Source organism: Hylobates moloch, unplaced genomic scaffold (genome assembly GCF_009828535.3).
Source record: "Hylobates moloch isolate HMO894 unplaced genomic scaffold, HMol_V3 SCAFFOLD_2, whole genome shotgun sequence".
Taxonomy (NCBI): domain Eukaryota; kingdom Metazoa; phylum Chordata; class Mammalia; order Primates; family Hylobatidae; genus Hylobates; species Hylobates moloch.
In genome coordinates this window covers 17,818,551-17,844,072 of record NW_026652277.1, presented here as the reverse complement: position 1 = coordinate 17,844,072, position 25,522 = coordinate 17,818,551, and the positions used below count along the sequence as shown (strand labels likewise).

Here is a 25,522-nt window from a genome sequence, read left to right as displayed (position 1 = left end):
CCACCCTCCTTTCTGCATTAAACCCAGAATTGTGCCCTGCCGCCAACTCTAATGGTACTTGATCCCAACTGGTTCATCATAGTGCTTCATCCTTGTCCAAACAGATGAGTCCAAACGGTGGTGTGTGAACGGTGGTGTGTAAATTAAGTGAATCAAATAAGAGTCCTTCCTTTTTTTTTTTTTTTAACTGGAATTAAGAAGGATGAAGAAGAACAAACAGCCTTTTTTTTTTTTTTTTTTTCTGCTATCAAAGCTGGGAAGAAGGGAGCCTGGAGCTTCCAACTGCCATGTTGCTGCCTGCATGGGGAAATCTGGTTTGGGTTACAGAGAATCAAACACCCATGCGGGGAGACACAGTCCAGGCAGCATCCTGCCCCCACCCCAAGAATACCCCTGACTGTTACAGTTATGGGTGGCAACAAATCTCTTGTTGCCTATGCAACTTTGAAATGGGATTCTGAAGCTTACAACCAAAATATCCTAACTTATCACAATCCCCTTTCCAAAGAATAACCCTATGTTTCTTGGCTGGAGAAACTGAAACATGCTAGAAGAATCCCTAATGCCTGGCAGAAGACAGGACTGAATGTCCTTAACAGATCCACCCAATTCCACTTGCAAAATCTCCAGTGCTGTTAAACATAATAGACTATTATGACTACAAACATCTGAAAACAACAAGAACAGCGATTTTCTCTGCAGCTAGGTGGAGTGTGCGTTGAATGATGAAGCCAGCAGTACCAAATACAGCACACACGGTCTTGAGCACCTTGCAAGGCGGTAAATGAATCTTCCCTTCCGTTGAATTAAGATTCTACACAAGAGTTATCATTATTACTTTAAAAAATATATGCAAAATCTTAATATGTTAATTTCCCCCAATTAGTAAGATTCCCAAACATGTTATTAAATTTGTCTAAGATGTCTAGTATTGTGGCAAAATGTGACAGTACTATAATCAAGCTTAAAAGAGCATTGTCAAGAATACAATGTATTGGTTTCTAAAACCAACATAACTGTTTTCCCTCTAGCACGTCAGTGCTGCTCAAATGTTATTAAGACCATAAAAATTCGATTTAGCTGGTCTTCTTGTCCTCACAAGGGATTTTCGACACATACACACACAACCCACAAACATTCTAATTTTTAATGGCAGTGGGGCATGGTTTTATCACAGACTAAGAATTGAGAATTTTAAAAATATACAGGCAGTACACATGACTCTCAATGCATGTTCTGATGCCAGTATATTTACATGTATATTCCCAGGAAGATATATTTTCACAGACTCATTCTCAACGCCATCAGGAATCCACTACTACTAAATAGAAAAGGGCACACTATAGTTTGAAAAAGGCTGGAGGGATGGCAAGGACTTATTCTTTCACCTTTCCCTGGAGTCTGGTATTTTCCTAAGCCATCTGTAGGAATCTGAGAGCTCTCAGGTCAACTTCATTAATTCATTCTGTAAAGTGGACCTCAGTATATTTTGTTACCATCCTACATCCATTCATTCTTCCTCCAGTAATAGCCCTCTGAGGAGGAACACCCCCCCTCATTCTTAGCCTTGTGTGGTGTTGATTTTTCTCCCACCTTTAAAGTGAACTTATGGCTTGGGCCAGGCCCATCAGTGGGTCACAGATCCCCAGACTGAGTGATTAGTTCATGGACATGCCATCATCCAACCAGAGCCAATGAGGTGCACTGCAGTATGAACCAGGAAGGAAGTGGGCCTAAAGCTGTTGGGAGCCATCTTGTCATCACCTATAGCTGACAATGAAACCAACATGGAAGAGAGTAGAGGTCAGAGATGGAAAGACATCAGCTGCCCAACGACATCAACGAGCTATTGACAACTGGGCTCTGCAGTTACGTGAGTCCATGAATGTCCTTCTTGCTTAAAGCCAGCCTGAGTTACGTTTGTGGTATCCTGCAACAGAGAATTCCAACTGATGTATCCTTTTTCCCTCTTTTAGACCATCAGAATAGGGAAATTCTGGAGGAAGGATGTGAAAAAGTGGAAGATTGGTTCCATAACTGCAAGTGACAAGCATGGAGATAAACACTGTGACTCAAGAAGTACGAGTTCCCAGTGAAGTGTTAATCTCTGCTACCTACTATGAAACACCTACCTTATAAAATATAAGCAGCATTTGGTCAAAAGCCTAAAAGTGAATGGGCAAAGTACTCTAAATTGAGGTTGAACTCAGATGACTTTATTCAGAGAGAAATATTTTTACCATACAATTATGTCTGTTATCACTAATTTTCTACATTTTATTTTAAAATGTAAATAGATCTGGGTTGTGAGGTAATGGGCAATCTTTATTTTCTGGGTTATTTTCAAGGGAGTATTATATGCATTTTGCAATCAGAAGAAACCTATTTGTAAACATAAAACAAGAATGAGAGTAGCATATATTTTAAGTTAAATCATCTGGTAAACACGTAAATCCTTTCCTGAGCAAAAGAATTACTCATTGCACACAAGACTTTTCTAGACCTACAAACCCACAGCTATATCATTGACTTCTGATCATCTTTAAATTAAACTTAATTTTTTAAAAAATATATATGCCAAAAATATAATAAAAAAGAAGAATCAGTTTCCTTTTAAATTACCACCAATGCAACAGTATGATCATGCTCAATTTTCTTTGTAATTGTATGCTATTACAGCTATTATTAGTATAATAAGGTTATTTAGGCTAGTAGCTAGCCACCATTTATTATGTATCCTTAATAAGATAAGGATTATAAATGAACTAAACAGAAGAAAACAGTTGTTTTGAAAATTTCTTGGCTGTAAGTAGACTGTATTAAAAAGTTCCAAGATCAAGTAGATTTTATAAGGTCTTTGCAGGGAAACACAAGCCTTAACCAAATCAACATCATTGGCCTATGTCAAGGAACCACAGTTAAAAATCATTCACAAGGAGCGTGTATTTGCAAAAATAATACATTTGCTTTTCAAAACAGAGTTCTATAATCTAGCTAATTTTCCATTACATGCCCTAAATCCATCTTCCAGGATCACACAGCATCAGAAGAAAAATACCCATTGATAAAAAGAACCTAGAGCTTGGTTTTCAAATGCTTCAGTAAAATGTGAAAAATTCAATGGACAAAATGGATGTTTAGCTCCTGAGAGCAGAGAACAAAAAAGTGGCAGTGTGAGGTGATTCATATATTCAAAATTTAGCTCCTTACTCCAGAAAACAACAACAACAGCAACAAAACACACACACACACACACACACACACACATAAAGAAGGAAGAAAGATGTAAATCTAGATGAAGATATTATCAAGAAATCATCTGTTTTTGCAGAATGAAGGCTCTTTTAGGGAAGATACTGGCTCAATCAATTTTGGGCGGAAAATCACTTAGTTGTCTGGTGATTAAGAATTCTTCTCCTCCTAGTTGGTTTACTCAGCAGCAGTTCTTCCAGCCTGATTAACAGCCTCCCAAGCTGTCTTTCTTTTAGTTATTGTTTTAGAGACAGGGTCTTGCTCTGTTGCCCAGATTTGATCATAGCTCACTGCAGCCTTGAACTCCTGGGCTCAAGGGATCCTCCTGCCTCAGCCTCCCAAGTTGCTATGATTATAGGCATGAGCCATCATGTCCAGCAGTGTTTGCTTTTGCAGGAGGAGTAAAAAGGAAACAAGAAATGCAAACAACAATTTTTTTAAAACCCAGCAATATGGAACATAGAATGTCTGCACGGTTACTCATTAAGATAGAGAGGTATCTATCCTAAGTGGCTTCACCAGAATTTCCACCCCAAAGGGGTTTCAAGGCAACAAACTGCTTGGAATGGGGTTGGGGTGGGGCTTGACCTGGGGGAACTTACTGAGAAGCTTCACTGGTGTAGTAAGCACAGGGTTTTCACTGGGGCTGTAAAATTGCTTGAATATATGACACCTGTCTTAAAGCTGCGTTTATACTTACCTGGCGAATGTTCTGGTTTTCCTTAAACTATAGATTTGTTTGTGACGATAGAGATTATGAGCAAGCTGAACTACTTCTCCCCCCATGGCTACCCCCTGGCCCATTCTGTATTATTATCCTTACTTTCCAGAGAAGCTGAGAGTTGGAGTTGATATAAATTTCCCCGATTATGCAGGTACTGAGTTGCAGGTCCTCGAATAAAATAAAGACAATTTTTCACAGTCAATGCGAGCATTTCTGAGATGAGATGCAGGGTTGAATAGCCCAATAAGAGGGAAAATGGTGAACATTTTCCCCCCACTGGACCTCCTCCCCCAAGCTGTACCATTGTGCTTTTATCCTTTATTGTTTTTTATCTTATTTTAGATTCAGGGAATATCCGTGCAGGTGTCTCACATGGGAATATTGCATGATGGTAAGGTTTGGGTTTCTGTTGAACTCATCACCCCAATAGTGAACATAGTACCCAATAAGTAATTTGTTGACCCTCCCTCCCCTCTCACCTTCCCCCCTTTTGGAGGCCCCAGCGTCTACTGTTTCTATCTTTATGCCCACATGTACCCATTGTTTAGCTCCCACCCACTTACAAGTGAGAACATGCAGTGTTTGATTTTCTGATTCTCAGTTAGTTCACTCAGGATAATACCCTCCAGTTCCACTCATGTCGCTGTGAAAGACATGATTTCATTCTTTTTTAAGCAGCTAAGAATTATTCTAGGTACCTTCACCTTGAAGAACAGGGTGCAGGTGGAGTAGCAAGGGAGGCTGGAGGGCCAGCCCAGGGCTTTCCAGGATTTCCAGTCTTATTCTCAATGAGCAGGAGAGGAAACGGGAAGGCTTGGGGATTCAGGGGCTTTAGGGGCCTCAAAGCCCTTCCCTCCTCTGCTCATTTCTTTTTTATTTTATTTTATTTTTTTTTATTATTATACTTTAAGTTTTAGGGTACATGTGCACAACGTGCAGGTTTGTTACATATGTACACATGTGCCATGTCGGTGTGCTGCACCCATTAACTTATCATTTAGCATTAGGTATATCTCCTAATGCTATCCCTCCCCCTCCTCCCACCCCACAACAGGCCCCGGTGTGTGATGTTCTTTTCTCCTGTCTGCATTCTAGAGCCATCTGGGGCCCTCAGTGGTTTTTACTCTCCTCTACTCTATCCTGGACTGGACTTCACAAGCCAATAGAACTGGTGGTCAAGTAACTATCCACAAAATAATAAAGGGTATCTAATCTCTTAAGCATATCTAGGAATATGTATGAGTTTAGCAATTAAAACAAAAACCTTGGCCAGGTGCGGTGGCTCACGCCTGTAATCTCAGCACTCTGGGAGGCTGAGGTGGGCAGATCACCTGAGGTCAGGGGTTTGAGACCAGCCTGGACAACATGGCAAGACCCTGTCGCTACTAAAAAACAAAAATTAGCTGGGCATGGTGACACACGCCTGTAGTCCCAGTTACTTGGGAGGCTGAGGCATGAGGGTCGCTTGAACCTGGGAGGCAGAGGTCACATTGCACCAAGATTGTGCCACTGCACTTCAGCCTGGGTGATAGAAGTAGACTCTGTCTAAAAAAAAATCTCTCATAAATATCTGTATTATTAATTGAATCAGGATTAAAGTGTCTTAATTTTTAAGATTTGTCACTGTTCATTTATCCTAGAAATACTTATGACCTTAATAATAACATCAGTTTACATAAGTAATCTAAATTCATTCTAAATGTAAACCTAAAGTCATCCATAGAAGGAAATAGATGTGTACTTGTACATATATAATCATATATATTATGAATATAAGATCAATTGATATTTACAGCCTGATTTTTAAGCTATGTAACTTTCTTAATAGACTACTTTCGATCTAAAATCTAACATGAAACACAAAATTTTGGACCCAGAAACTTACAACTCTTCAAACCATAGAAACGTAAACATCTATGATCAATCTAATGTCAGTTGCAAAGGAAATGAAAAGACATGTGGCATTTGTTAATAAACATACTGCCCTTTAAAATATTCCACACTAATAGAGCAAGCTATAAAAATACACTGTTATTTGACGTTTACTGGGACAGACTACTTCCTGTACAGGTTTTCAGAATTGGTATATGTCAATAAGGTGTTTCAAAAGATGCATAAACATCTTCCCTGGCATAATAGTGGTCTTGAGAAAAGCAACATGATACCACAGGTATACTACCTGTAACTGGCCAACATGGCGAGACACTGTCTCTATTAGAAAATAAAAATTAGCTGGGCATGGTGACACACGCCTGGAGTCCCAGCTACTCAGGAGGCTGAGGCTCAAGAGTCGCCTGAACCTGGGAGGCGGAGGTCTCAGGGAGCTGAGATCGTGCCTTTGCACTTCAACCTGTGCCTTCTTTTGAAAGAGGGCACAGGTGCAGTGACATCATTTCTCTCTGTTTTGACATTGACACCTTCAGGAGTTGGCTGCACTGTACCTATCTGGACTCAGCCAGCCACCGGCTGCAGCAGATGGAACTCATCACTTTCTATCCCTCCTCCCTGCCCTTCCACAGGATGAGCTCTCAGATGACGCATTCCTTCCCAATTTCTTCTCCTACAACATTTGAACTCATTCTTCAATATCCAGCTCAAATATGACTTTCTTGGCAATGCTCCCTCTTCTTCCCAACAGTAGAATTAATCAGTCTCCTCCCTGAGTACCCACCATATTTTTGTATTCATCTCTTTTGCAGAACTCCTAATGCTCGAGTTTACATCATGAGTACATCAATACTTTAATATTTTAATCTAGGAACCATGTTATTTTATTCTACATTTGGCCCACTGCCTGGCAAAGGCACTCCATATGCTGGTGAAAAAAAATGAATGAATAAATGAATGAATGAGTCAGTGAGAACCCGTAACAAGAACTTAGTACAAATAAAGTCTAGCAGAGTCAGGAAGTCCATGTATTTTTGGCCTGTTTCCCATGCAGTTTTCATATACACACGCACAGAAAATGGTCAGAGAAATAGTTTTATAATAAAATGTAGACACCTCCAAGTCCTAAATCCAGAGTTATTCTTCTGCTTTGAGTAAAAAAGACTAAACACAGATGTCCGGGCTGAAACATCAGGGTTTGAAAAATCAGGCTACGTATAATCTACCATCATTATTATACAGTTTATCTCGTTTGCATTATAGATCACAGCTTCAGGATGTTCATGCTTCTTGTATTAATTGCAAGAGCCAGAAACAATGAAAAATGCTAGTAAAATTGTTTTGGCCTCTTTTCTAGGAATATTGTAAACATCTCCCCAAAGACCCATCGCCTGCAGAGTTGTCTAACACACACTAACAATTCTTCTTCCAAAAGAGGGTAATTACTCAGGGTAAAGGGCAGTGTCTCTTGGTAACCAAATAACCTAATTTCTTCCAACGATTGCTCTCCCACAAACAAATGGCCTGAGGCAGAGAGAGAATGGCTGATTTTCAACTTATATGACCACTAATGACCACTTCTGCGTAAGGGAAAAGGTCTATTAGTCTGCGGCACTGGTTCAAAGGGGTTTACATAAGTTCACAGAAAAAGCCACAATAGGGACTTAAGATAAACAGCTGTCTGCAGCTCTAAACCCTGTGACCTTCGATTGACATCTAGTAAGAAACCTGTTTACATTGTGATTGCACATGGTGGTATTTTATCTGTCATAAAAGTTACAAAGACCTTTTTAAAACTGCAAAACTCTGTAATAATCTTGCCAATAGAAAGCATCGACCTCTATGTCCCAACTCTGACCTAGTCATGCCCTTTGGCCCTTAAAACATCTCTGAAGAGGCAGATAGGACATCATCTAAGGAATCTTCCACCAACTCCCTTCCTCTTCCCACAATTCCACTCTGCCTTACGATGAGTGAAAGCACTGCTTCCCCACGTGCCATAGTAGATTACACAGTCAATCAAGCACCACCCTTATAACCTTATAACCCTGCCCTGGGGTCCTGGTCTCTCTCACAGAACTCCTGCCCTTTATTTGACCTAGCCCCTGTCCACTCCCACCCACTCTACCACTTCCTCCTGCCCCACACCATTAATTTTGAAAAGTTCCAAACCGGTAGAAAAAGCAAAAGAATGGTCCAATGAATACCTATATAACCTTTCTGTAGGTTCACTAGCTGAACACCTCTGTTTCTTGATGTATGCTCAATACGAAACAGATGACCCCCTGATTTCTTGATGTCAATGATGCGGCCCTGCCTGAGGCCAACTTAGCTCTTGGGATGCAACCCTCTTCCAAGGTATTGCCAAAGTCCTGGCTCAGGCGCCAAGACTTAGTGCCTCATGCCCGTGGTCATAGTCACTGGCTTTGCACTAAGGGTCTAGAATCACCACCCCCTTTTCTACCAGATCTCAGGTAGCACTGTTGTTGAAAAGTCTCTTGTTGCCCAACAAACACCTAAACATTCCCAAGAGTATACCAACTTGATATGATAAATACTACATATTTATAATGATATACACACAGGCCAATTAATTAATCTATCAAGGTCTTCATTCATCATCTGTTAAATGGGGATACTAACATCACCCATCTCACTGAGTTGTGCAAATGATCAAATAAAGTACCTTCTAGAGTGGCTAGCACATGGTCAGCATGCGTCCACTATTTTATCATCTTTTATCAAATGTTTCCTTTACAATGCTTGATTTTCCAACTCTTCAACCTCTGTGTATGCTGTAAGCCTTTCATCCCCTCCAGTGCACTGCTTCATATATATCCTCGCTTGGAGGTCCTTCATGGCCTGGTGCCCTTGTAAGCTTCCAACCTCCATGCACCCATCCATCCATCCCTTCTATCCATTTCTCTATGAACCCAGAATCCAAGCCTACAGATATTTAGCACCGCAGAAACACATTGTGCACCCCCATTGTTTTACATTAATGTTGGGGTCAGTGTGCAAAAGCTATCTATGCTCACTATTCAGAGTAAAACATCACTTCCTCTGGGCTCACACAGGGCTTTCTTTTGCACCTCTATGAACACATACTTGCTCCAGGTTCATGAATGGCTGATGTTATGTAAGTAAGTCATGCCTTGGTTTACCAATTCCCTAGGAGCTGATTCTTACCTAAGGTTTTTATGACCCAGTCTGACCCCTTCAGCTCTTCCAAGTCATAGAGAATCCACTGGGAATTTGTTTCAAAATGCACGTGTTTAGATCCCTGATGTTAATAATAATCTAATTGACAGAGAAATATTTCCTAGAGATTTCTAGACTTTACTCTTTAAACACATTCTGTTCAGAAAGGAGCATGACTGGAAATCAGACCTTGAAAAGAGTAAACAATGTTCTTCAATATGATCCACACATTGGTGAATGAGTACGCGTCATCGAATAAATCAGCCAGAGATGACATCAGATCCTTGATTATTTTTTCCTGACAAGTAATAAATCCACAGCAGGGCATTCTGGCTTACCATGTGGGTTTTCTCCTTGCTTCAGCTCTCCTTGTAATTATCAGAGAGAAACATTAAACGAGGCTCTTTATTTCTCATTCTTTTGGGTGTTAAATTTCTATAAGCTTAAAGTAATAACCGCAAGAACTCGATAGATGAGGTCATGTGCTATGAGAAATGGAAGTATAAAATTACTTCTAAATAATCTTAGCATACTGTGAAGAATACTGACTTAGGTATATAGTTACATTGTAAAATATAGCATTGTTTTTAAATATGAGAGAGAAAAGAATAAAGGGAAAACCTAAAAGTTACAGAACATGTACTCACACACATATATGTACAAATGCATGTGTCTATTCATGGCTGTCATGAAACTAATACAATTCATCTATTGTATTATTTTTTATATTTTATTATTTTATTTCTGAGACAGAGTCTCACTCCGTCACCCAGGCTGGAGTGCAGTGGTGTGATCTTGGCTGACTGCAATGTTTGCCTTCCAGGTTCAAGTGATTCTCGTGCCTCACCTTCCCCAATACCTGGGATTACAGGTGCCCACCACCATGCCCAGCTAATTTTTAAAAAATATTTGTAGCAGAGACCGGGTTTCAGCATGTTGGCCAGGCTGGTCTTGAACTACTGACCACAGGTGATTCGCCTGCCTGGGCCTCAAATTTGCTTTTTTGGTGGGAAGGGGGAGTTGTTATACAAAAAATAAAAGATATTTGCCACGTTCCAACTTTCAGATGCAGCACCTGGACCACCAAGAAATCAACAAATCGTTCCATGGCAATGAGAATGGGGGTCACGAATAGGACTAAACTTTAAGGTTACACCTACAAGAGAAAGAAGACCCCTGGCTCAGAGACGTGCTTTCCAAGAAGGAAAAGCTGGTAGGGTCATAGTGTTCAGACTCTGAGACAGGATGAGGAGGAGAAAGTATAGTCAAGGCAAAGTAACCTTGACAGAAGTCTAAACAATCACACGATCCCCAAACTCTAAGCAAAAGAAGAAACGGAGGCTGGCACTTTTCTACAGATACTAAGGACATAACAAAATATTAATGGAGATGTCAGGCTTGAAGCCAAAATAATTTTCTAGAACCTAATGACAGTTTTGGAAGGATAACACAGATGGCCAAGGCAATGGTGGGGGACAGGGACTTCCTGAAGAACTTTTACTACATTTTCCTAAATATGAATTAATGGAAGACTCTGCAAAGCTTCTTCCATCCTTCTGGGATTATCTTCCTGTGTTCCCCTCTTCTTTATCCTCCAACTGCAATAAATACACGGTGAATGGGAGCATGATCAGCTCTGAGGCGGGTAGGGGGAGACTCCGTTCCTTTTTTGCCAACTCAGGTCTTTGTAACAGACACACAGGCTTGGTCACAATTGCGGACTAAAGATGAGATAAAAATTGGAAAACTTACATATTGAACTAAGCCATAGCAAATATTTTTGAGATTATGTCTCAATATTGAACCCTCAAAAATGACTTCTCCAGCATGTGATAATCATCAAATGTGAAGATTTCCAGAAACAAAACAATAGAGAAAGGAACTGACTATATTTACAACTATAAGTGACAGAATAGGGAAGAGGGAAGTATTCTTTGATCATATACTAGACCACCACCTTAGATGCCACGCCTGGGAAGACCTGAGACACAAGAATAATTAACTTTAAGCTAAGTTAGTAATCTTCAGTAGTACTCCTGAAAGTTTATGGTTCATCTGAAACACATGCTTTTTGTAAATTCAGAATTTAAGGAAATTCTATTTTCCTAGTCATGCTAGTTACTTTATATTAGATAATCTAGATAAACTTTCAACCAATCTAGTAGGGTTAATTCAGTTTGCATGACTTCTAAGACTTTATATGGTTTAACCAAACAGAAGATAAATAAAAATGGAAGAAAATGAGGTATAGGTGGAAAGTGTAATTCAAAGCATATCTGAGAGTTGAAGAAAATAAAAGCAACTACGGAAAGAATTCTTGGTTTTAGAATGATGTATCTTTAAAGAAAAGTATATATGCAAACATAAAAAACATCTCGATCCACAAAATTATTTTAATAGCTAGAGCGCTTAATCAAGCCTAGTTTATAAAGTGTTCCAAATACCTAAAAATAATATGTGAATGAGGAAGATTTTTTCTATAATCAAACCTTTGTTCTCCCACAAAATTATGTTCAAGTAGACATGTTAAAATTAATTATATATTGAGGTGCAAATTTTAAATTTTGTTTTAATACTTTCTAAAGTACATATATCTCCTAAAAAGAAAACAGTAAAGTGTTTTAATAGTATATAGGCTTATCCTACAGAAAAAACAAGGGACTTCTTTATTTAAAAAGGTCAGTATTTTTATACTGATATATTTAAGATGAGTTCCCAGGACACCAAACAGACTCTGCCATTCACAAAATCTAAGTGAATCCATAATAAGATAAAAAGAAATTTACAGGAAATCACAGTGGCAATAAATCTACTGAATTATTATTTATAGTGTGTTTGTGACGAATACAGCATAACAAGGCAACAGGCCAGTATTTAAGGGCTGAAAGATTTATCCAACCTTAAACATATCAGTCTATGCAGGCCTGGAGTCTGTAATCATTATCTCAGTTTAATCTGTCTTTGCAAAACAAAACTAAAAAATAGACTGTGTGCCTCTGTGATTAATCATTTGCATTTAAAGCCAATTTGAACTAATATAAAAGATCCAAAAATGCAGCACCAAGAACAAGGTACTGAGAGACGATGGAATTTGTTTAGAATACTATGTTCTGAAAGTGTCATGCAACCTTCTGTTAAATATTTGGTTCATTCCATTTTGTCATCCTGATTTGTATTCTGGAAGCCATTAGAGGCTACAGGATAATTTCGTTACAACCACAACATATGTTGGTGAGCAAAATCCCTAATCAGTTGCAAAGTTCTTCCCCGTTAACCCCAAAGAATAATGGCGCTTGAAAATCCCAAAAAGAATTGTGGATTCCTAAAGCTCAACTTTCTGCACAAAGGACACCAGTGTGCAACGCGGCAACCTACAGAAAAAAATCAGTGTAAACAGTTCGCGAGTCCGGGCTATACACGGCAGGAGCATAGAGTAGAAAGCTCAGATGACAATGTACTTTCAATGAAAATGGCCATGCTGTGGAATCATAAAAATAAAGCAAAGTTGGCAGTCATCCTCTTAGCATTTGGTGTTCAACTTTGGAATGCTGCCAGGTACGTAAATGTAGCCAAGGAGAACACATGTCTTTAAGAAAATGAAGACATTTTCAAAAAAGAAAAAGAAGAGAAAACAGGGAGCGAGGGAGGAAGAGAGAGAATGAGAGAGAACAGAACTGCACTGAATAAGCAGTGGCAGTTACTAACACTGCCTCCTCTACCTCCCCCCTTATCAAAGCTGCCGTAACTTTGATAACCGGTACTTATTTGCAGATGTACATATTTTTCCCTGACCTTGGCAGCATCAAAGAATTTATACACTTAGCAATTCTTGCACAATCTCTTGAAAAGAACAGCACAAATGTTCTACCCATCCATGCCAAGCAGGACTTGTTACTCTTCCCCACCTATTTTTCTTCCAGTAAGTTAATTTATCTGCTTAGATTTTGGTTCTAAAATAAACTTCTAAGACAACTAACTTTAGAGATTGTTTTTCCCTTCTTTTGATGAAGTTAGGAGAAAAGAAGTTATATGAAAAACTAATTCACTTAATAGGCTATAAATTTGTGCAAACTACTAAATACAAAAGATTAAGAATGATAGCTTTTCCAGGTTTATTACGATGATAAATGAAATTTTTTCATTCATGTATCTGTTCTCGACACATAGCCAAAGAGTTTATACAGAAATCGAAGACAAACTCGATAGCTATAATAACCTTAATAACAAGTCCAAGATAACTACAGCTTTATGTATTGAATCTCTTATAGCACACAAACAATTTGAAAATAATATTCATTCATTCTAATAACAGTGCGTAGAGGTCATGTTTAACACTTGGTTCTCCATAATAAATTAAAATTATGATAATTTACAAAGCAAAAGCCCTTATGAACGGCAACACAGTTTCTAAACGGGGTGACTGTAAAACTAGGTGCCATAAATATGCCTAACTTTACCCAGATTCACAACAGGAGTGACTCATGGGCCCACATCAGCCTCGGCCAAACCTCAAAACAGGTGATTCATACTTGATTTCATTTCTGTTTATTTTTCTTTTCAAAAAAGGACTTTCAGAATTTCAGAAAGTTTATATTCCTGTGACTTTTGTGGGAGAAAGGAAAAAAATAAATGCTCCTCCAATTCCAATTCCACTTTTCATGACCAGCAAGAGTGCCGGAGGATGCCAAACAGCATCACAAACTAGGAATCTGAGGAACTTTTCATGAGAGAAGGGAATTATGCTGATCTAAAAAAAAAATCATGATGCCTAGTGAAAATTTACAACGCTGAAGACATTCTCACTTTCCGGTACAGAAGGAAGTTAAAAGTAGAAGACTAACTTTTATCTTTGTATGTATTTGTCGTAGGAAATTTTCTGCATGTCTTCCTTAGATGAAAGAATGAAATGGTTATTGTCATTTATTCATTTCTTTTAGCTACAAGGAAGTATAGTGTAACCAACAAGGACAAGAATCTGGAGTCAATCACTTAGATTCAGATTTTGACTCCAACCTTACATTTGATGTGACTGTGGAAAACTCACTTCACCTCTGTGCCTCCATTTCCTCATCTGTAAAACGGGGAGACAGAACTTACAGTAAGCATTTAATGAACACTATTATTCCTCTCTGCCATAGTCTATTTCTTATTCGGGTTTTAACTAATGTTACAAATAGGCAGTAATATTTAAAAATAATAGTAATAAACTCTTAAATAATGCATATTAGGTATGGTTCTAAACAAATTACAAGTGATAACTCATGTAATCCTTACAACTAACTTTTGAGGTGAGCGTTTTTTTCCAGAGGAAAAGGCTGCTGTACAGAAAGATTCAGTTACTTGTCCAAATGCCAACTAATAAATAGCAAAGCCAGAATTCAGACTCATGTAGCTTGGCTTCCGAGTCCAGGCACTTACCCGTAACCAGCTTCTTGAAGAAAACTGTTTAAATAAATCTTATAACATCATAATTTACATAAAAGACAAACATAGAAATTATACATTCAGTATATAAGTGATCATGTATTGCATCTAGGTAACATTTTTGTCTGCAAGCTAAAAGAATGACACTTAAAAAGCAATCAGATAAACCACAGTTAACTTTTTTTTTTTTGAGATGAAGTTTCATTCTTGTTGCCCAGGCAGGAGTGCAATGGCGCAACCTCAGCTCACCGCAGTCTCTGCCTCCTGGGTTCAAGCAATTCTCCTGCCTGCCCCAGCCTCCCAAGTAGCTGGGATTACAGGCATGAGCCACCACATCCAGCCAATTTTTTTTTTTTTTTTTTTTTTGTATTTTTAGTAGAGACAGGGTTTCTCCATGTTGGTCAGGCTGGTCTCGAACTCCTGACCTCAGGTGATGCTCCTGCTTCAGCCTCCCAAAGTGCCGAGATTACAGGTGTGAGCCACCATGCCCGGCCCACAGTTAACTTTTGTTCCAATTAAAGTTTTGGGAAACTGCAAGGAAGAACAGATTTTGTCTTTGAAATATTTGATATACTGTATAAGATGAGCTAGTTTATCACTTTACAACAAGTTTATATGGAATAGAACCAACAGCAACCTCATCTTCCACAGTTCATGGGAAATCCCACTAACATCTGCCATGCACAACCAACGACCCCTACGGACAGACCCCTTCCTGTACTACTGGATCAAGACCCAGCCCTTACCCCAAAGGCTAACATGAAGCCAATGTCCAGGGGAAAATTAACTAACTTCATGAGGCATGTCATTTCCCCAATTCTCTTGTAACATATCACTGACTTCAAATAAGTTGATAAGGTCAAGGGCCAGAAGACTAGTTAATTGACAAACTAATGGTGAACTGGTTTATTAACAAAATGGAAGCTTCATCTATATAACTGCAAAAATTCTTTCAAGGCAGCTGCTGTTCTGCTTTAGAGCCTAACACAGAAACATATCCAGAAGAAAACTTTCCTTAAGACCAGTGATTCTTCTTAAAGGTAAGTTTTGTTACCTAACTAAACTAGACAACTAAAAGTTTGGAAGGATAAAACCACTGGTAAATGCTTTTTACCCTTTTACTTTGTAGCCTTTTTCTGCTGATGTTACAATATATTCAAATATGTTCACCATATTCCAATAAATATTTGTAGTTTTAATTAAATTGCTACAGAATTAATTATGACTAATGAGAAATTGACTATAAAGAGTGATAAAATGCTCTCATAAAACCTTTCATGTATATAATGGGATATATATGGTATGTATATGACATATTGACACACATATATATATAATATGTTCTCTCTCTCTCTCATTCTGTCTCTCTCTCTCATTCTCTCTCTCTGTCTGTTCTCTAGATGTTCCCTAGGTCTAGCCATAGTTAAATTGTGGGTTAGATATCAGAAAAATGGGTAATAATACCACAATGAGCTGCCACTGCACTGCCATAAAACTGACTGTAATGAAAAAGATTGACACTACTAAGTGTTAGCAAAGATGTAAGACAACCGCAACCGTCACCCACTGCATGTGGGAGTGCAAATTGGTACAACCACCTTGGAAAACTGTTTCATGGTGTTTACTTTAGCTGAACACAGGCATGCCACATTACCTAGCATTCCACTCTGTTCACTGAACAAAAACACATAGATATGTGTATCAAAGGGGCACATAAGAACATGCATAGGAACATCAGTCTCAGTTCCCTCAACTGCAAACAGCCTGATGTCTACCAACAGCAGAGCACATAAATCAAATGTGGTCTTTCCACACAATGCAAGGCTGTAAAATCACACCAACAAACCAAAATCAACCAAAGACAATCCACAAGTTACTAAAATGTCCAACATAGATAACTGTAACAGGCATAATGTTCAGTGAAAGAATTCAGATACAAAATGATTCCATCTATATAAAACTGCAAAAACAGGTAAAACAAATGTATGGTATCGGAAGTAAGGATGGCGATTATCTTTAGTGTGGAAAGAGAGAATATGATTGAGAAAGGTCCAAAAGGGGACAGGTGGGGCTGAAAGCTTATTTCTTTACTTGGGTGGTGGCTCCACAGGGGTTGACCTTATGACAACTCACGAGACTGAACGCATGATTTGTGCACTTTTTGGCATACAGGTTACATGATCAATAAGAAGGTTGATTTTAAAAGGCCCATTTTCAAGCCTAATTATATAATAATCTCTATTCGTCTGCTCGAGCTGCCATAACAGATTACTACATGGTGGTTTCAACAATAAGAATTAATTTTCTCGCAGTTTTGGAAACTAAAAGCCCAAGGTCAAGGTGTCAAAACAGCGTTGGTTTTTGGTGAGGCCTCTCTCCTTAGCTTGCGGACTGCTGCCTCCTCACTGTGTCCTCACATGACCTTTTCTCTGTGTGCACACATCCTCATTCTCTTTTCGTCTTCTTAAAAGGATAACAGCCGGGTACAACGGCTCATGTCTGTAATCCCAGCAATTTGGGAGGCCGAGGCGGGCGGATCACTTGAGGTCAGGAGTTTGAGACCAGCCTGGCCAACATGGTGAAACCCTGTCTCTACTAAAAATACAAAAATTAGCCAGACATGGTGGTGCACACCTGTAATCCCAGCTACTGGGGAGGCTGAGGCAAGAGAACTACTCAAACCTAGGAGATGGAGGTTGCAGTGAGCCAAGATAAGGCCACTGCACTCCAGCCTGAGCAACAGAGCGAGACTCCACCTTAAAAAAAAAAAAAAATGGATAACAGTCATATTGAACTAGAGCCCCACTCCCAGAGGCCTTATCTCCAAATATAGCCACATTGGGTGTCTGGGCTTCTAAAGATGAATTTGAGGGTTGGATAGGGGGACAATTTATTCCTTAACAAACTCTCTGATATTCTCCAAGTTTTTTTTTTTTTAAGTTCTTAATTCCTTTCCTTTATGTCAAATTTTCACATTATCAACCTCTAAAACTTTTAAATCTTGGTATTATAAAGACTACCTAAAAGTATACCTAGTGTTTCTGAATATTTTACTTTTTAAATTTCTTACAAATAATATACTGCTTATAACAATAAAATTCTAAGGTTTTTAAAATTATATAGGAATTATTTTTAATTAAAGGGCAATAGTAGACTCTAACTGCAAGATATTTTAAAACAAAATCCATTTCTATTGGGCAAATATCTTTGTAATACCAATTATATATGTTCCCTAGCTACAGACAAGTAAGCAATATGCGTCGATGCAAGTCACTTGTTTACAAAACATAAACTTATTTTAAAAAACAACATGTAAAGGTATTTTTTCAAATTATTTAATAATCTAACATGCTGCCGGGCACAGTGGCTCACATCTGTAATCCCAGCACTTTGGCACACTGAGGTGGGCAGATCACCTGAGGTCAGAAGTTCGAGACCAGCCTGGCCATCATGGTGAAACTCTATCTCTACTAAAAATACAAAAATCAGCTGAGCATGGTAGCTTGTGCCTGTAATCCCAGCTACTCGCAAGGCTGAGGCAGGAGAATCACTTGACCCTGGGAGGCAGAGGCTGCAGTGAGCCAAGATCGCGCCACTGCACTCCAGCCTGGGTGACAGAGTGAGACTCTGTCTCAAAAATAAATAAATAAATATATATATATAAAAAAATAAATAATAATCTAATGTGCCCATTGTCACTATCTGCCATGCATTCCTACAAACACTCCAGGAAACCATTTCTATTAAATATCTGGCTATCTTATCTTAAATATCTGGCTTTCTATTAAATATCTGGCTTACTTATTTTCAAATGGCAGCCAACTAGGAATGCTGTCTTAACAGAATAGAGATTAAATTACCAAAGGAGAAATACAATTTTTAACTCAGAATTCTTGCCAAAGACACTAGTTTTCCTTTTGTGACAGATGCAAGCCAGCATTTGAGGGTTTTCAATGATATGCCTGTGTAATCATTACCCCAAAATCCATGCCACAGCAAACACCTCATCCTACTGATATTCTAGGAAACAGACCTGTATATTCACCCTTTGGGATAAATTTGGTTTTGCCTTCTTATATGCTAATGTATGTTTTGGCAATATATATTAAAATTTACATTAAATCGTTTAACAACTCTTGTTATCACTTATAATGGTGTTTTAAGCTACATACATTACTAAGAACACAAAAGAAAATTACCGTGAAGAAAAACAAATTCCAGTTTACTTATACACACTATGGTAATCCCTCCTTGCCCCGTGAATTGGGTTAACAAAACTCTATGAAAAAGGAATTCACAGCCAAAAATACAATTTGAAAATGGAGTCCAGCGATTGCCTTTACGTGGCATTTCTACAGGGATTAAATGAGTAATAACGGGTTCTACACTGTTCGTTTCTATTCATTATGTCTTGCTTATTTGAAACATATCAGTTTTTATTTCCACGAAATTTCAACAAGTGGCTTGGCATTATTTGTTGCTTTGTTGCAGCTACTATGCACACTAAGGAGCTAGTTTTTTTTTTTTTTTTTTTTTTTTTTCTGTTTCAGGTCCTGCATGATGACTCAGAGTTGTAGATTGTAACTCTAGCTCTCCAGGTTCAATCTCCTTGTCTCAGAGGCAGAATAAATATGCATGCTTGAAATGGAAAAGGCGATGCACAACTTTCCTTTAACTGACTCACCCAAGTCACTATGTCCCAAGGCCCTCCCTTCATCAGCAGGACCACGATGCCTGGATTCTGCCCACGATAACATCAGGCCAGCGCATACACCTTCTGCTCCTCTGACAGCCTTCCTAGCTCCTGCTGACACCATTAGAACATAGCTCTAGGGCTGGGCCTCACGTGGCTTCGTCTTTTTTCTTTTTAAATGTTTCTAACCAAAAAAGCTTTGCCCCTTCTTTAGTAACTCTTTTTCTCACTTCCTGCAACCACAACAATTCCCAATTGGCACGGACCAGGACCAATTTTTTTCCAGTTGCCAAGTTACTTGGATGTACCACTGGCATACTCAAATGTTGCAAGCCGGGCCTGATGGCTGGGGACAGATCATCCTTCGTCTAAGGACAGTGCAAAGAAGCAGCAACCAGCCAAGATCAAAATCCCCACCGATGCTGCAGGTGGACAAGTTCAAGTTCAACTGCAGCTAACTGTGGGAAGGAAACATGAGGGAGGCACTTGGGGAGTGCCACAAGGAGCCAGTAAGGGTAGGCAGCTAGTGAAATGTAACTGTCCCCAATAAAAATAAAACCCAACACATCATATAGGATTTATGGCCATGATGATGGACTCAAGTGGCATTGAGGAAAGTGGCCTCCAAATGACACAGGGCAGCTTTTCCAGTTGACAACCACTGTTCCGGGGAGTGAGCTGTCATTGACAAGAGATAATGAGAGCACTGGTCAGACACTGGACATCCCTGGGCCACAAGAGCGGATTCTCTGCCGCATGATCCTCCCCTACTTTCCACTCCATGGAGAGGGGTTAGAGGAAGAAACAACCTCACTCATTCCTGATGAGACTTCATTCTCAACACATAACCACAACCCTCAGAGGTCCAGCTGCCTCTATGCTCTTCCTCTGGTAACAGAATTCCTTTCTGTTACCATATATAAGTGTGTTTACATGTTAGGGAGCCTGGCACTGTCTGTTTAGGGGACTGTTCCAGGCTGCTTGGCAGGAAGATACTACACATTAAATGAGACGAAGGCTATGTGTCCAAAGGCAGAAATGGTTTAAATTATGTCTCAGTGATACCGCATGTTCTATTTAACCTCAATAACCTCAACCATTTCAAGACCAAGAATGATTTTCTAGTTTTCAATGCAAGCCCAAAGTGAGAGAAGAAAACTCAACTAGAAGAACCCCAGTATCTGACAGGTGGGGATACAGATGCACACCAGCTCTCTGTCCCACTAAAAAAAAAATCCCTCCAAATCAATAATCATTTCTGCTGGAGTTCTCTCACTGTTTCAGATAAATCCTCTGTAATGAATGCTACATTTGTCTTTCCTCAACTTGCCAGGAAAGAGTGTAATTATTACTTAGTCTCGCTTAAAATTAAAATATTTTAATTATGACATTAAACAGCACCATTTTCACTTCAATTAAAAGTAAGTACAATCACACTACATAAATCATAAGGAAAAGAGTGAAAGCCACCTTTAAAAATCTAAAGTCATTTGAAGGTATTTATCAAAACCATGAACTGTCTTACCTGGCGAACAAAACTATTTGAGGTAGTGTCAGATGACGTGCTTCCATCAGATCCTTTAAATCTGTTTTTCCTTCTGGCTCCTTTTCCATATGACTACAAAAAAAAAAAAAAAAAAAAAAGACAAATAAGATTATTATGAGACCCTTTAACAGGAATGTAGGCCTAGTTGTAGAAAATGTCAAAAACCAAAAACAAGTAATACATTGCCATCGTGTAAGCATCATTAGAAAGTTAATATTGCAAAAATTTTCTCCCATTCTGTAGGTTGCCTGTTCACTCTGATGGTGGTTTCTTTTGCTGTGCAGAAGCTCTTTAGTTTAATTAGATCCCATTTGTCAATTTTGGCTTCTGTTGCCATTGCTTTTGGTGTTTTAGACATGAAGTCCTTGCCCATGCCTGTGTCCTGAATGGTACTGCCTAGGTTTTCTTCTAGGGTTTTTATGGTTTTAGGTCTAACACTTAAGTCTTTAATCCATCTTGAATTAATTTTTTTATAAGGTGTAAGGAAGGGATCCAGTTTCAGCTTTCTACATATGGCTAGCGAGTTTTCCCAGCACCATTTATTAAACAGGGAATCCTTTCCCCATTGCTTGTTTTTGTCAGGTTTGTCAAAGATCAGATAGTTGTAGATATGCAGCATTATTTCTGAGGGCTCTGTTCTGTTCCATTGGTCTATGTCTCTATTTTGGTACCAGTACCATGCTGTTTTGGTTACTGTAGCCTGGGAGAAAATTTTTGCAACCTACTCATCTGACAGAGGGCTAATATCCAGAATCTACAATGAACTCAAACAAATTTACAAGAAAAAAACAAACAACCCCATCAAAAAGTGGGCAAAGGGTATGAACAGACACTTCTCAAAAGAAGACATTTATGCAGCCAAAAAACACATGAAAAAATGCTCATCATCACTGGCCATCAGAGAGGTGCAAATCAAAACCACAATGAGATACCATCTCACACCAGTTAGAATGGCCATCATCAAAAAGTCAGGAAACAGCAGGTGCTGGAGAGGATGTGGAGAAATAGGAACACTTTCACACTGTTGGTGGGACTGTAAACTAGTTCAACCATTGTGGAATTCAGTGTGGCGATTCCTCGGGGATCTAGAACTAGAAATACCATTCGACCCAGCCATCCCATTACTGGGTATATACCCAAAGGACTATAAATCATGCTGCTATAAAGACACATGCACACGTATGTTTATTGCGGCACTATTCACAATAGCAAAGACTTGGAACCAACCCAAATGTCCAACAATGATAGACTGGATTAAGAAAATGTGGCACATATACACCATGGAATACTATGCAGCCATAAAAAAGGATGAGTTCATGTCCTTTGTAGGGACATGGATGAAGCTGGAAACTATCATTCTCAGCAAACTATCTCAAGGACAAAAAAACAAACACCGCATGTTCTCACTCATAGGTGGGAATTGAACAGTGAGAACACATGGACACAGGAAGGGGAACATCACACACCGGGGACTGTTGTGGGGTGAGGGGAGCGGGGAGGGATAGCATTAGGAGATATACGTAATGCTAAATGATGAGTTAATGGGTGCAGCACAGCAACATGGCACATGTATACACATGTAACAAACCTTCACGTTGTGCACATGTACCCTAAAACTTAAAGTATAATAATAAAATATAATAAAATAAAATAAAATTAAATTAAATTAAAAAAAAAAAGAAAAGAAAGTTAATATTGGTGGGATTCCACAAATCTATTTCCAATCAGTGACGATGTGGGGAGGAGAGTTTTCTTTTCTATTTTTTGAGACAGAGTCTCGCTCTTGTTGCCCAGGCTGGAGTGCAATGGCGCCATCTCGGCTTACCGCAACCTCCGCCTCCCAGGTTCAAGTGATTCTCCTGCCTCAGCCTCCCGCGTAGCTGGGATTACAAGCATGTGCCACCACGTCTAGCTAATTTTGTATTTTCAGTAGAGACAGGGTTTCTCCGTGTTGGTCACGGTGGTCTCGAACTCCCAACCTCCGGTGATCCACCCACATCAGCCTCCCAAAGTGTTAGGATTACAGGCATGAGCCATTGCGCCTGGCCGAGGAGGAGGGTTTTCTTGGCAAAGAATTTAATAACTAGTGAATTAAAACAATGGATGTTGTCTGTTATAAATGTGTTAGCAGGCAAGAGGCAAAAGCCTGTAATGATAAAGCATTTAAAAATAAGCATTTAAAACAGGAATTAAAGGTAAGATGATTTCTTTCAATAATAGGATTGAGCCAAGCATAAACAACTAAAAGTCAGCTTGCTTTTCCTATTATGTTTAGGTTTACATTCAGAACCCTAAGAATAAACTACACATCAATCTATGTTTAATTCTAAGCACAGATACAGTAAGTGCAAATATTAAACATTAAAATATAAATGAACAATAGCTTAACACGGAGTTTAGAGTTAAATGCGGCACACAGGTTAGAATCCTGGCCAGAGCAAATCTTGACCAAATTTCTTAACTTTTTCAAGCACTGATCTTTTCATCTTTAAAACGGGGTTAAGTATTAGATGAAATAATACCTCACAAGATTAAGGATGAAATGAAATAATGTATTTATAGCATTTAGCATAAGGTCTAACACATGGTAAGGACTCAAAGTAATATATAAAAAGTGATACCTATACAGGGGTTGGAAGATGTGGAAACAAACTGGACTAAAGCGTACAATATGTTGAGAATTCGTAGGCTCATAGAGACTTCATTAGATTATCAGAAGTTACAACATTTATTTTTAAAATCATCACATTCAGGTTCTGAAAATGCTATTTGGTTATGCTTTCTCTATTCATATGGTTTTCATTAAAATATCTGCCATAATATATGTAGCACTTAGGCAAGCTGAAATCTATTACAGACATTTGCGTTATGAGTAATTTAGACGAATTTGCTATCAGTGAGAGGGTGGTATAACCTTAAAGCAAAAAATTTTCTTATATATGTTTGTTCTATTCAGAGTATCTAAGGGATTTATATAATACAAATGTGTTTCTATGACATTTAATTAACTCAACTTCATAAACGGCAAGAAAGCTACTCTGGGCTTTCATAATGTAATATACAAGGTTCTCCTCAGTTAACAGCTCATTCTTTTCACTTACGTAAACATTATTCAGTAAACTGTTGAAAAATAACATTCTTTTAACCACTTTTTTTCTTTTCCAATTATTACGTAAAGGTTTGGACAGATGCATTTTCTAAGGCCTAAGAAGGCTAAAATAAAGTATGAAAATCTCTTTAAAATTTTCTTTTAAATTTATATTAACCCATGTGCAAAAATACTTATTACCTTGAAAGTATTTTTTTTCAAAAATAAATCAAGATATTTTATTTTTAAAAGCAAAGAACCATACAACAGATATGTGTTTTTGTTTCCTCTTTTCCATATGTCAGGGTGAAATCAGATGTAAGTAATTTATTAGTTATGAGATACATTCATTCATATTATGAGATAACTCATTTCTTATGTTTAAAGTTGATATATAATATTCATTTTGAATATTTTCAACTATAAGCTTTTAAAGGAGAAATATAAATGCTAACTAATGTATAATTTCCCATTTTCAATGTAAAAAGATATTTTTGTCATGTTCCAAATTTTCATTTATTTTAAATACTTTTTTTTTTTTTTTTCCCTAAGGACCAAGGATAATTCTATCAGAGGACAAAGATGGTTGCTTTTAATTGCTCAGTTACTCTATCCAGTGATCCAGCTTTGGCTTCAGGTTGCTATAGCAATTAAAATGGGAAAACTGGAAACAAAGCTTATTAAACTTCATTTAATCTATTATATACGGTTACAGCAACCAAAAAGCTTCCTACAGATTCTGAAATGGAAGCATCACGTCTGCAGATAATTAAGTGTTTTGGTGGGAATTTGTTCGAAAACCCAATGTACAATTAGACAAATATGTTCACGTACTATGTTTCACTGAAGTCTATATGAGTGTACATGCTTGTCAACAGATCCTGATCCTAAATGCTTTTGCGCCTGATTAATTGTCGATATCAGGCAGGAGCTTGCTCATTAGCTCCTTGCAGGGTCCATTTTAGATTGCAATGAGCTTCATTTAGAGATGATACGCTAACTGTTAATAAACTGCATTGAATTTTTGTGTGTGAGCAGATCCTGTTGGAAAAAATCTAAAAATCTTCCAAAGGGAAAGTATTTTTAAGGCCTAACCTGTTTCTTTGGGGGTGTAGGGACAATCTTTCTTAATTTCACCATTTATCCTCATGAGGAACATAAATTATGTTTGAGAACAAAGACAAAATATAATCTTATCCCATTTTTTTTTTTTTGTGAGACAGTATCTTGTGCTGTCACCCAGGCTGGAGTGCAGTGACATGATCATGGCTCACTGCAGTCTTGACTACCCCCCACACCCTCTGGGCTCAAGCAATCCTCCCACCTCAGCCTGCCAAGTAACTGGAACTACAGGCACACATTGCCATGCTTGGCTAATTTTTGTTTTTTTTGTAGAGATAGGGTCTCACTATGTTGCCCAGGCTGGTCTTGAACTCATGGCTTTAAGCGATCCTCCCGCCTCAGCCTCCCAAAGTGGTGGGACTACAGGAGTGAGCTACCATGCCCAGCCTCCAGCACCATTTGTAAATGAACAGAAAAAAGTATCTTCGTAATTCTATTGTCCTTTAATTTTAGCATTTCAGTGATAAATATGTTTCATCATGCAACTTCTTGGATGTGTAAGCTTTTTTGGGGTTGCTCACAATTGTACAACAGGCACTGTGAGAGCCACACAATGTTGAAGACATTGAGTCACAGAGGAGGTGG

General features: G+C 38.5%; 1 protein-coding gene across 2 annotated transcripts in view; it reads right to left on the bottom strand.

The window, feature by feature from the left end:
- The window catches only part of CACNB2 (calcium voltage-gated channel auxiliary subunit beta 2), a 404,032-nt gene that overhangs the window by 370,516 nt on the left and 7,994 nt on the right, over positions 1–25,522 (bottom strand). For both annotated transcript variants that reach the window (XM_032165854.2, XM_032165884.2), the window contains exon 2: positions 20,707–20,799. In XM_032165854.2, coding sequence (XP_032021745.1) covers positions 20,707–20,799 — 93 coding nt within the window. The remainder of the gene's footprint in view (positions 1–20,706; positions 20,800–25,522) is intronic.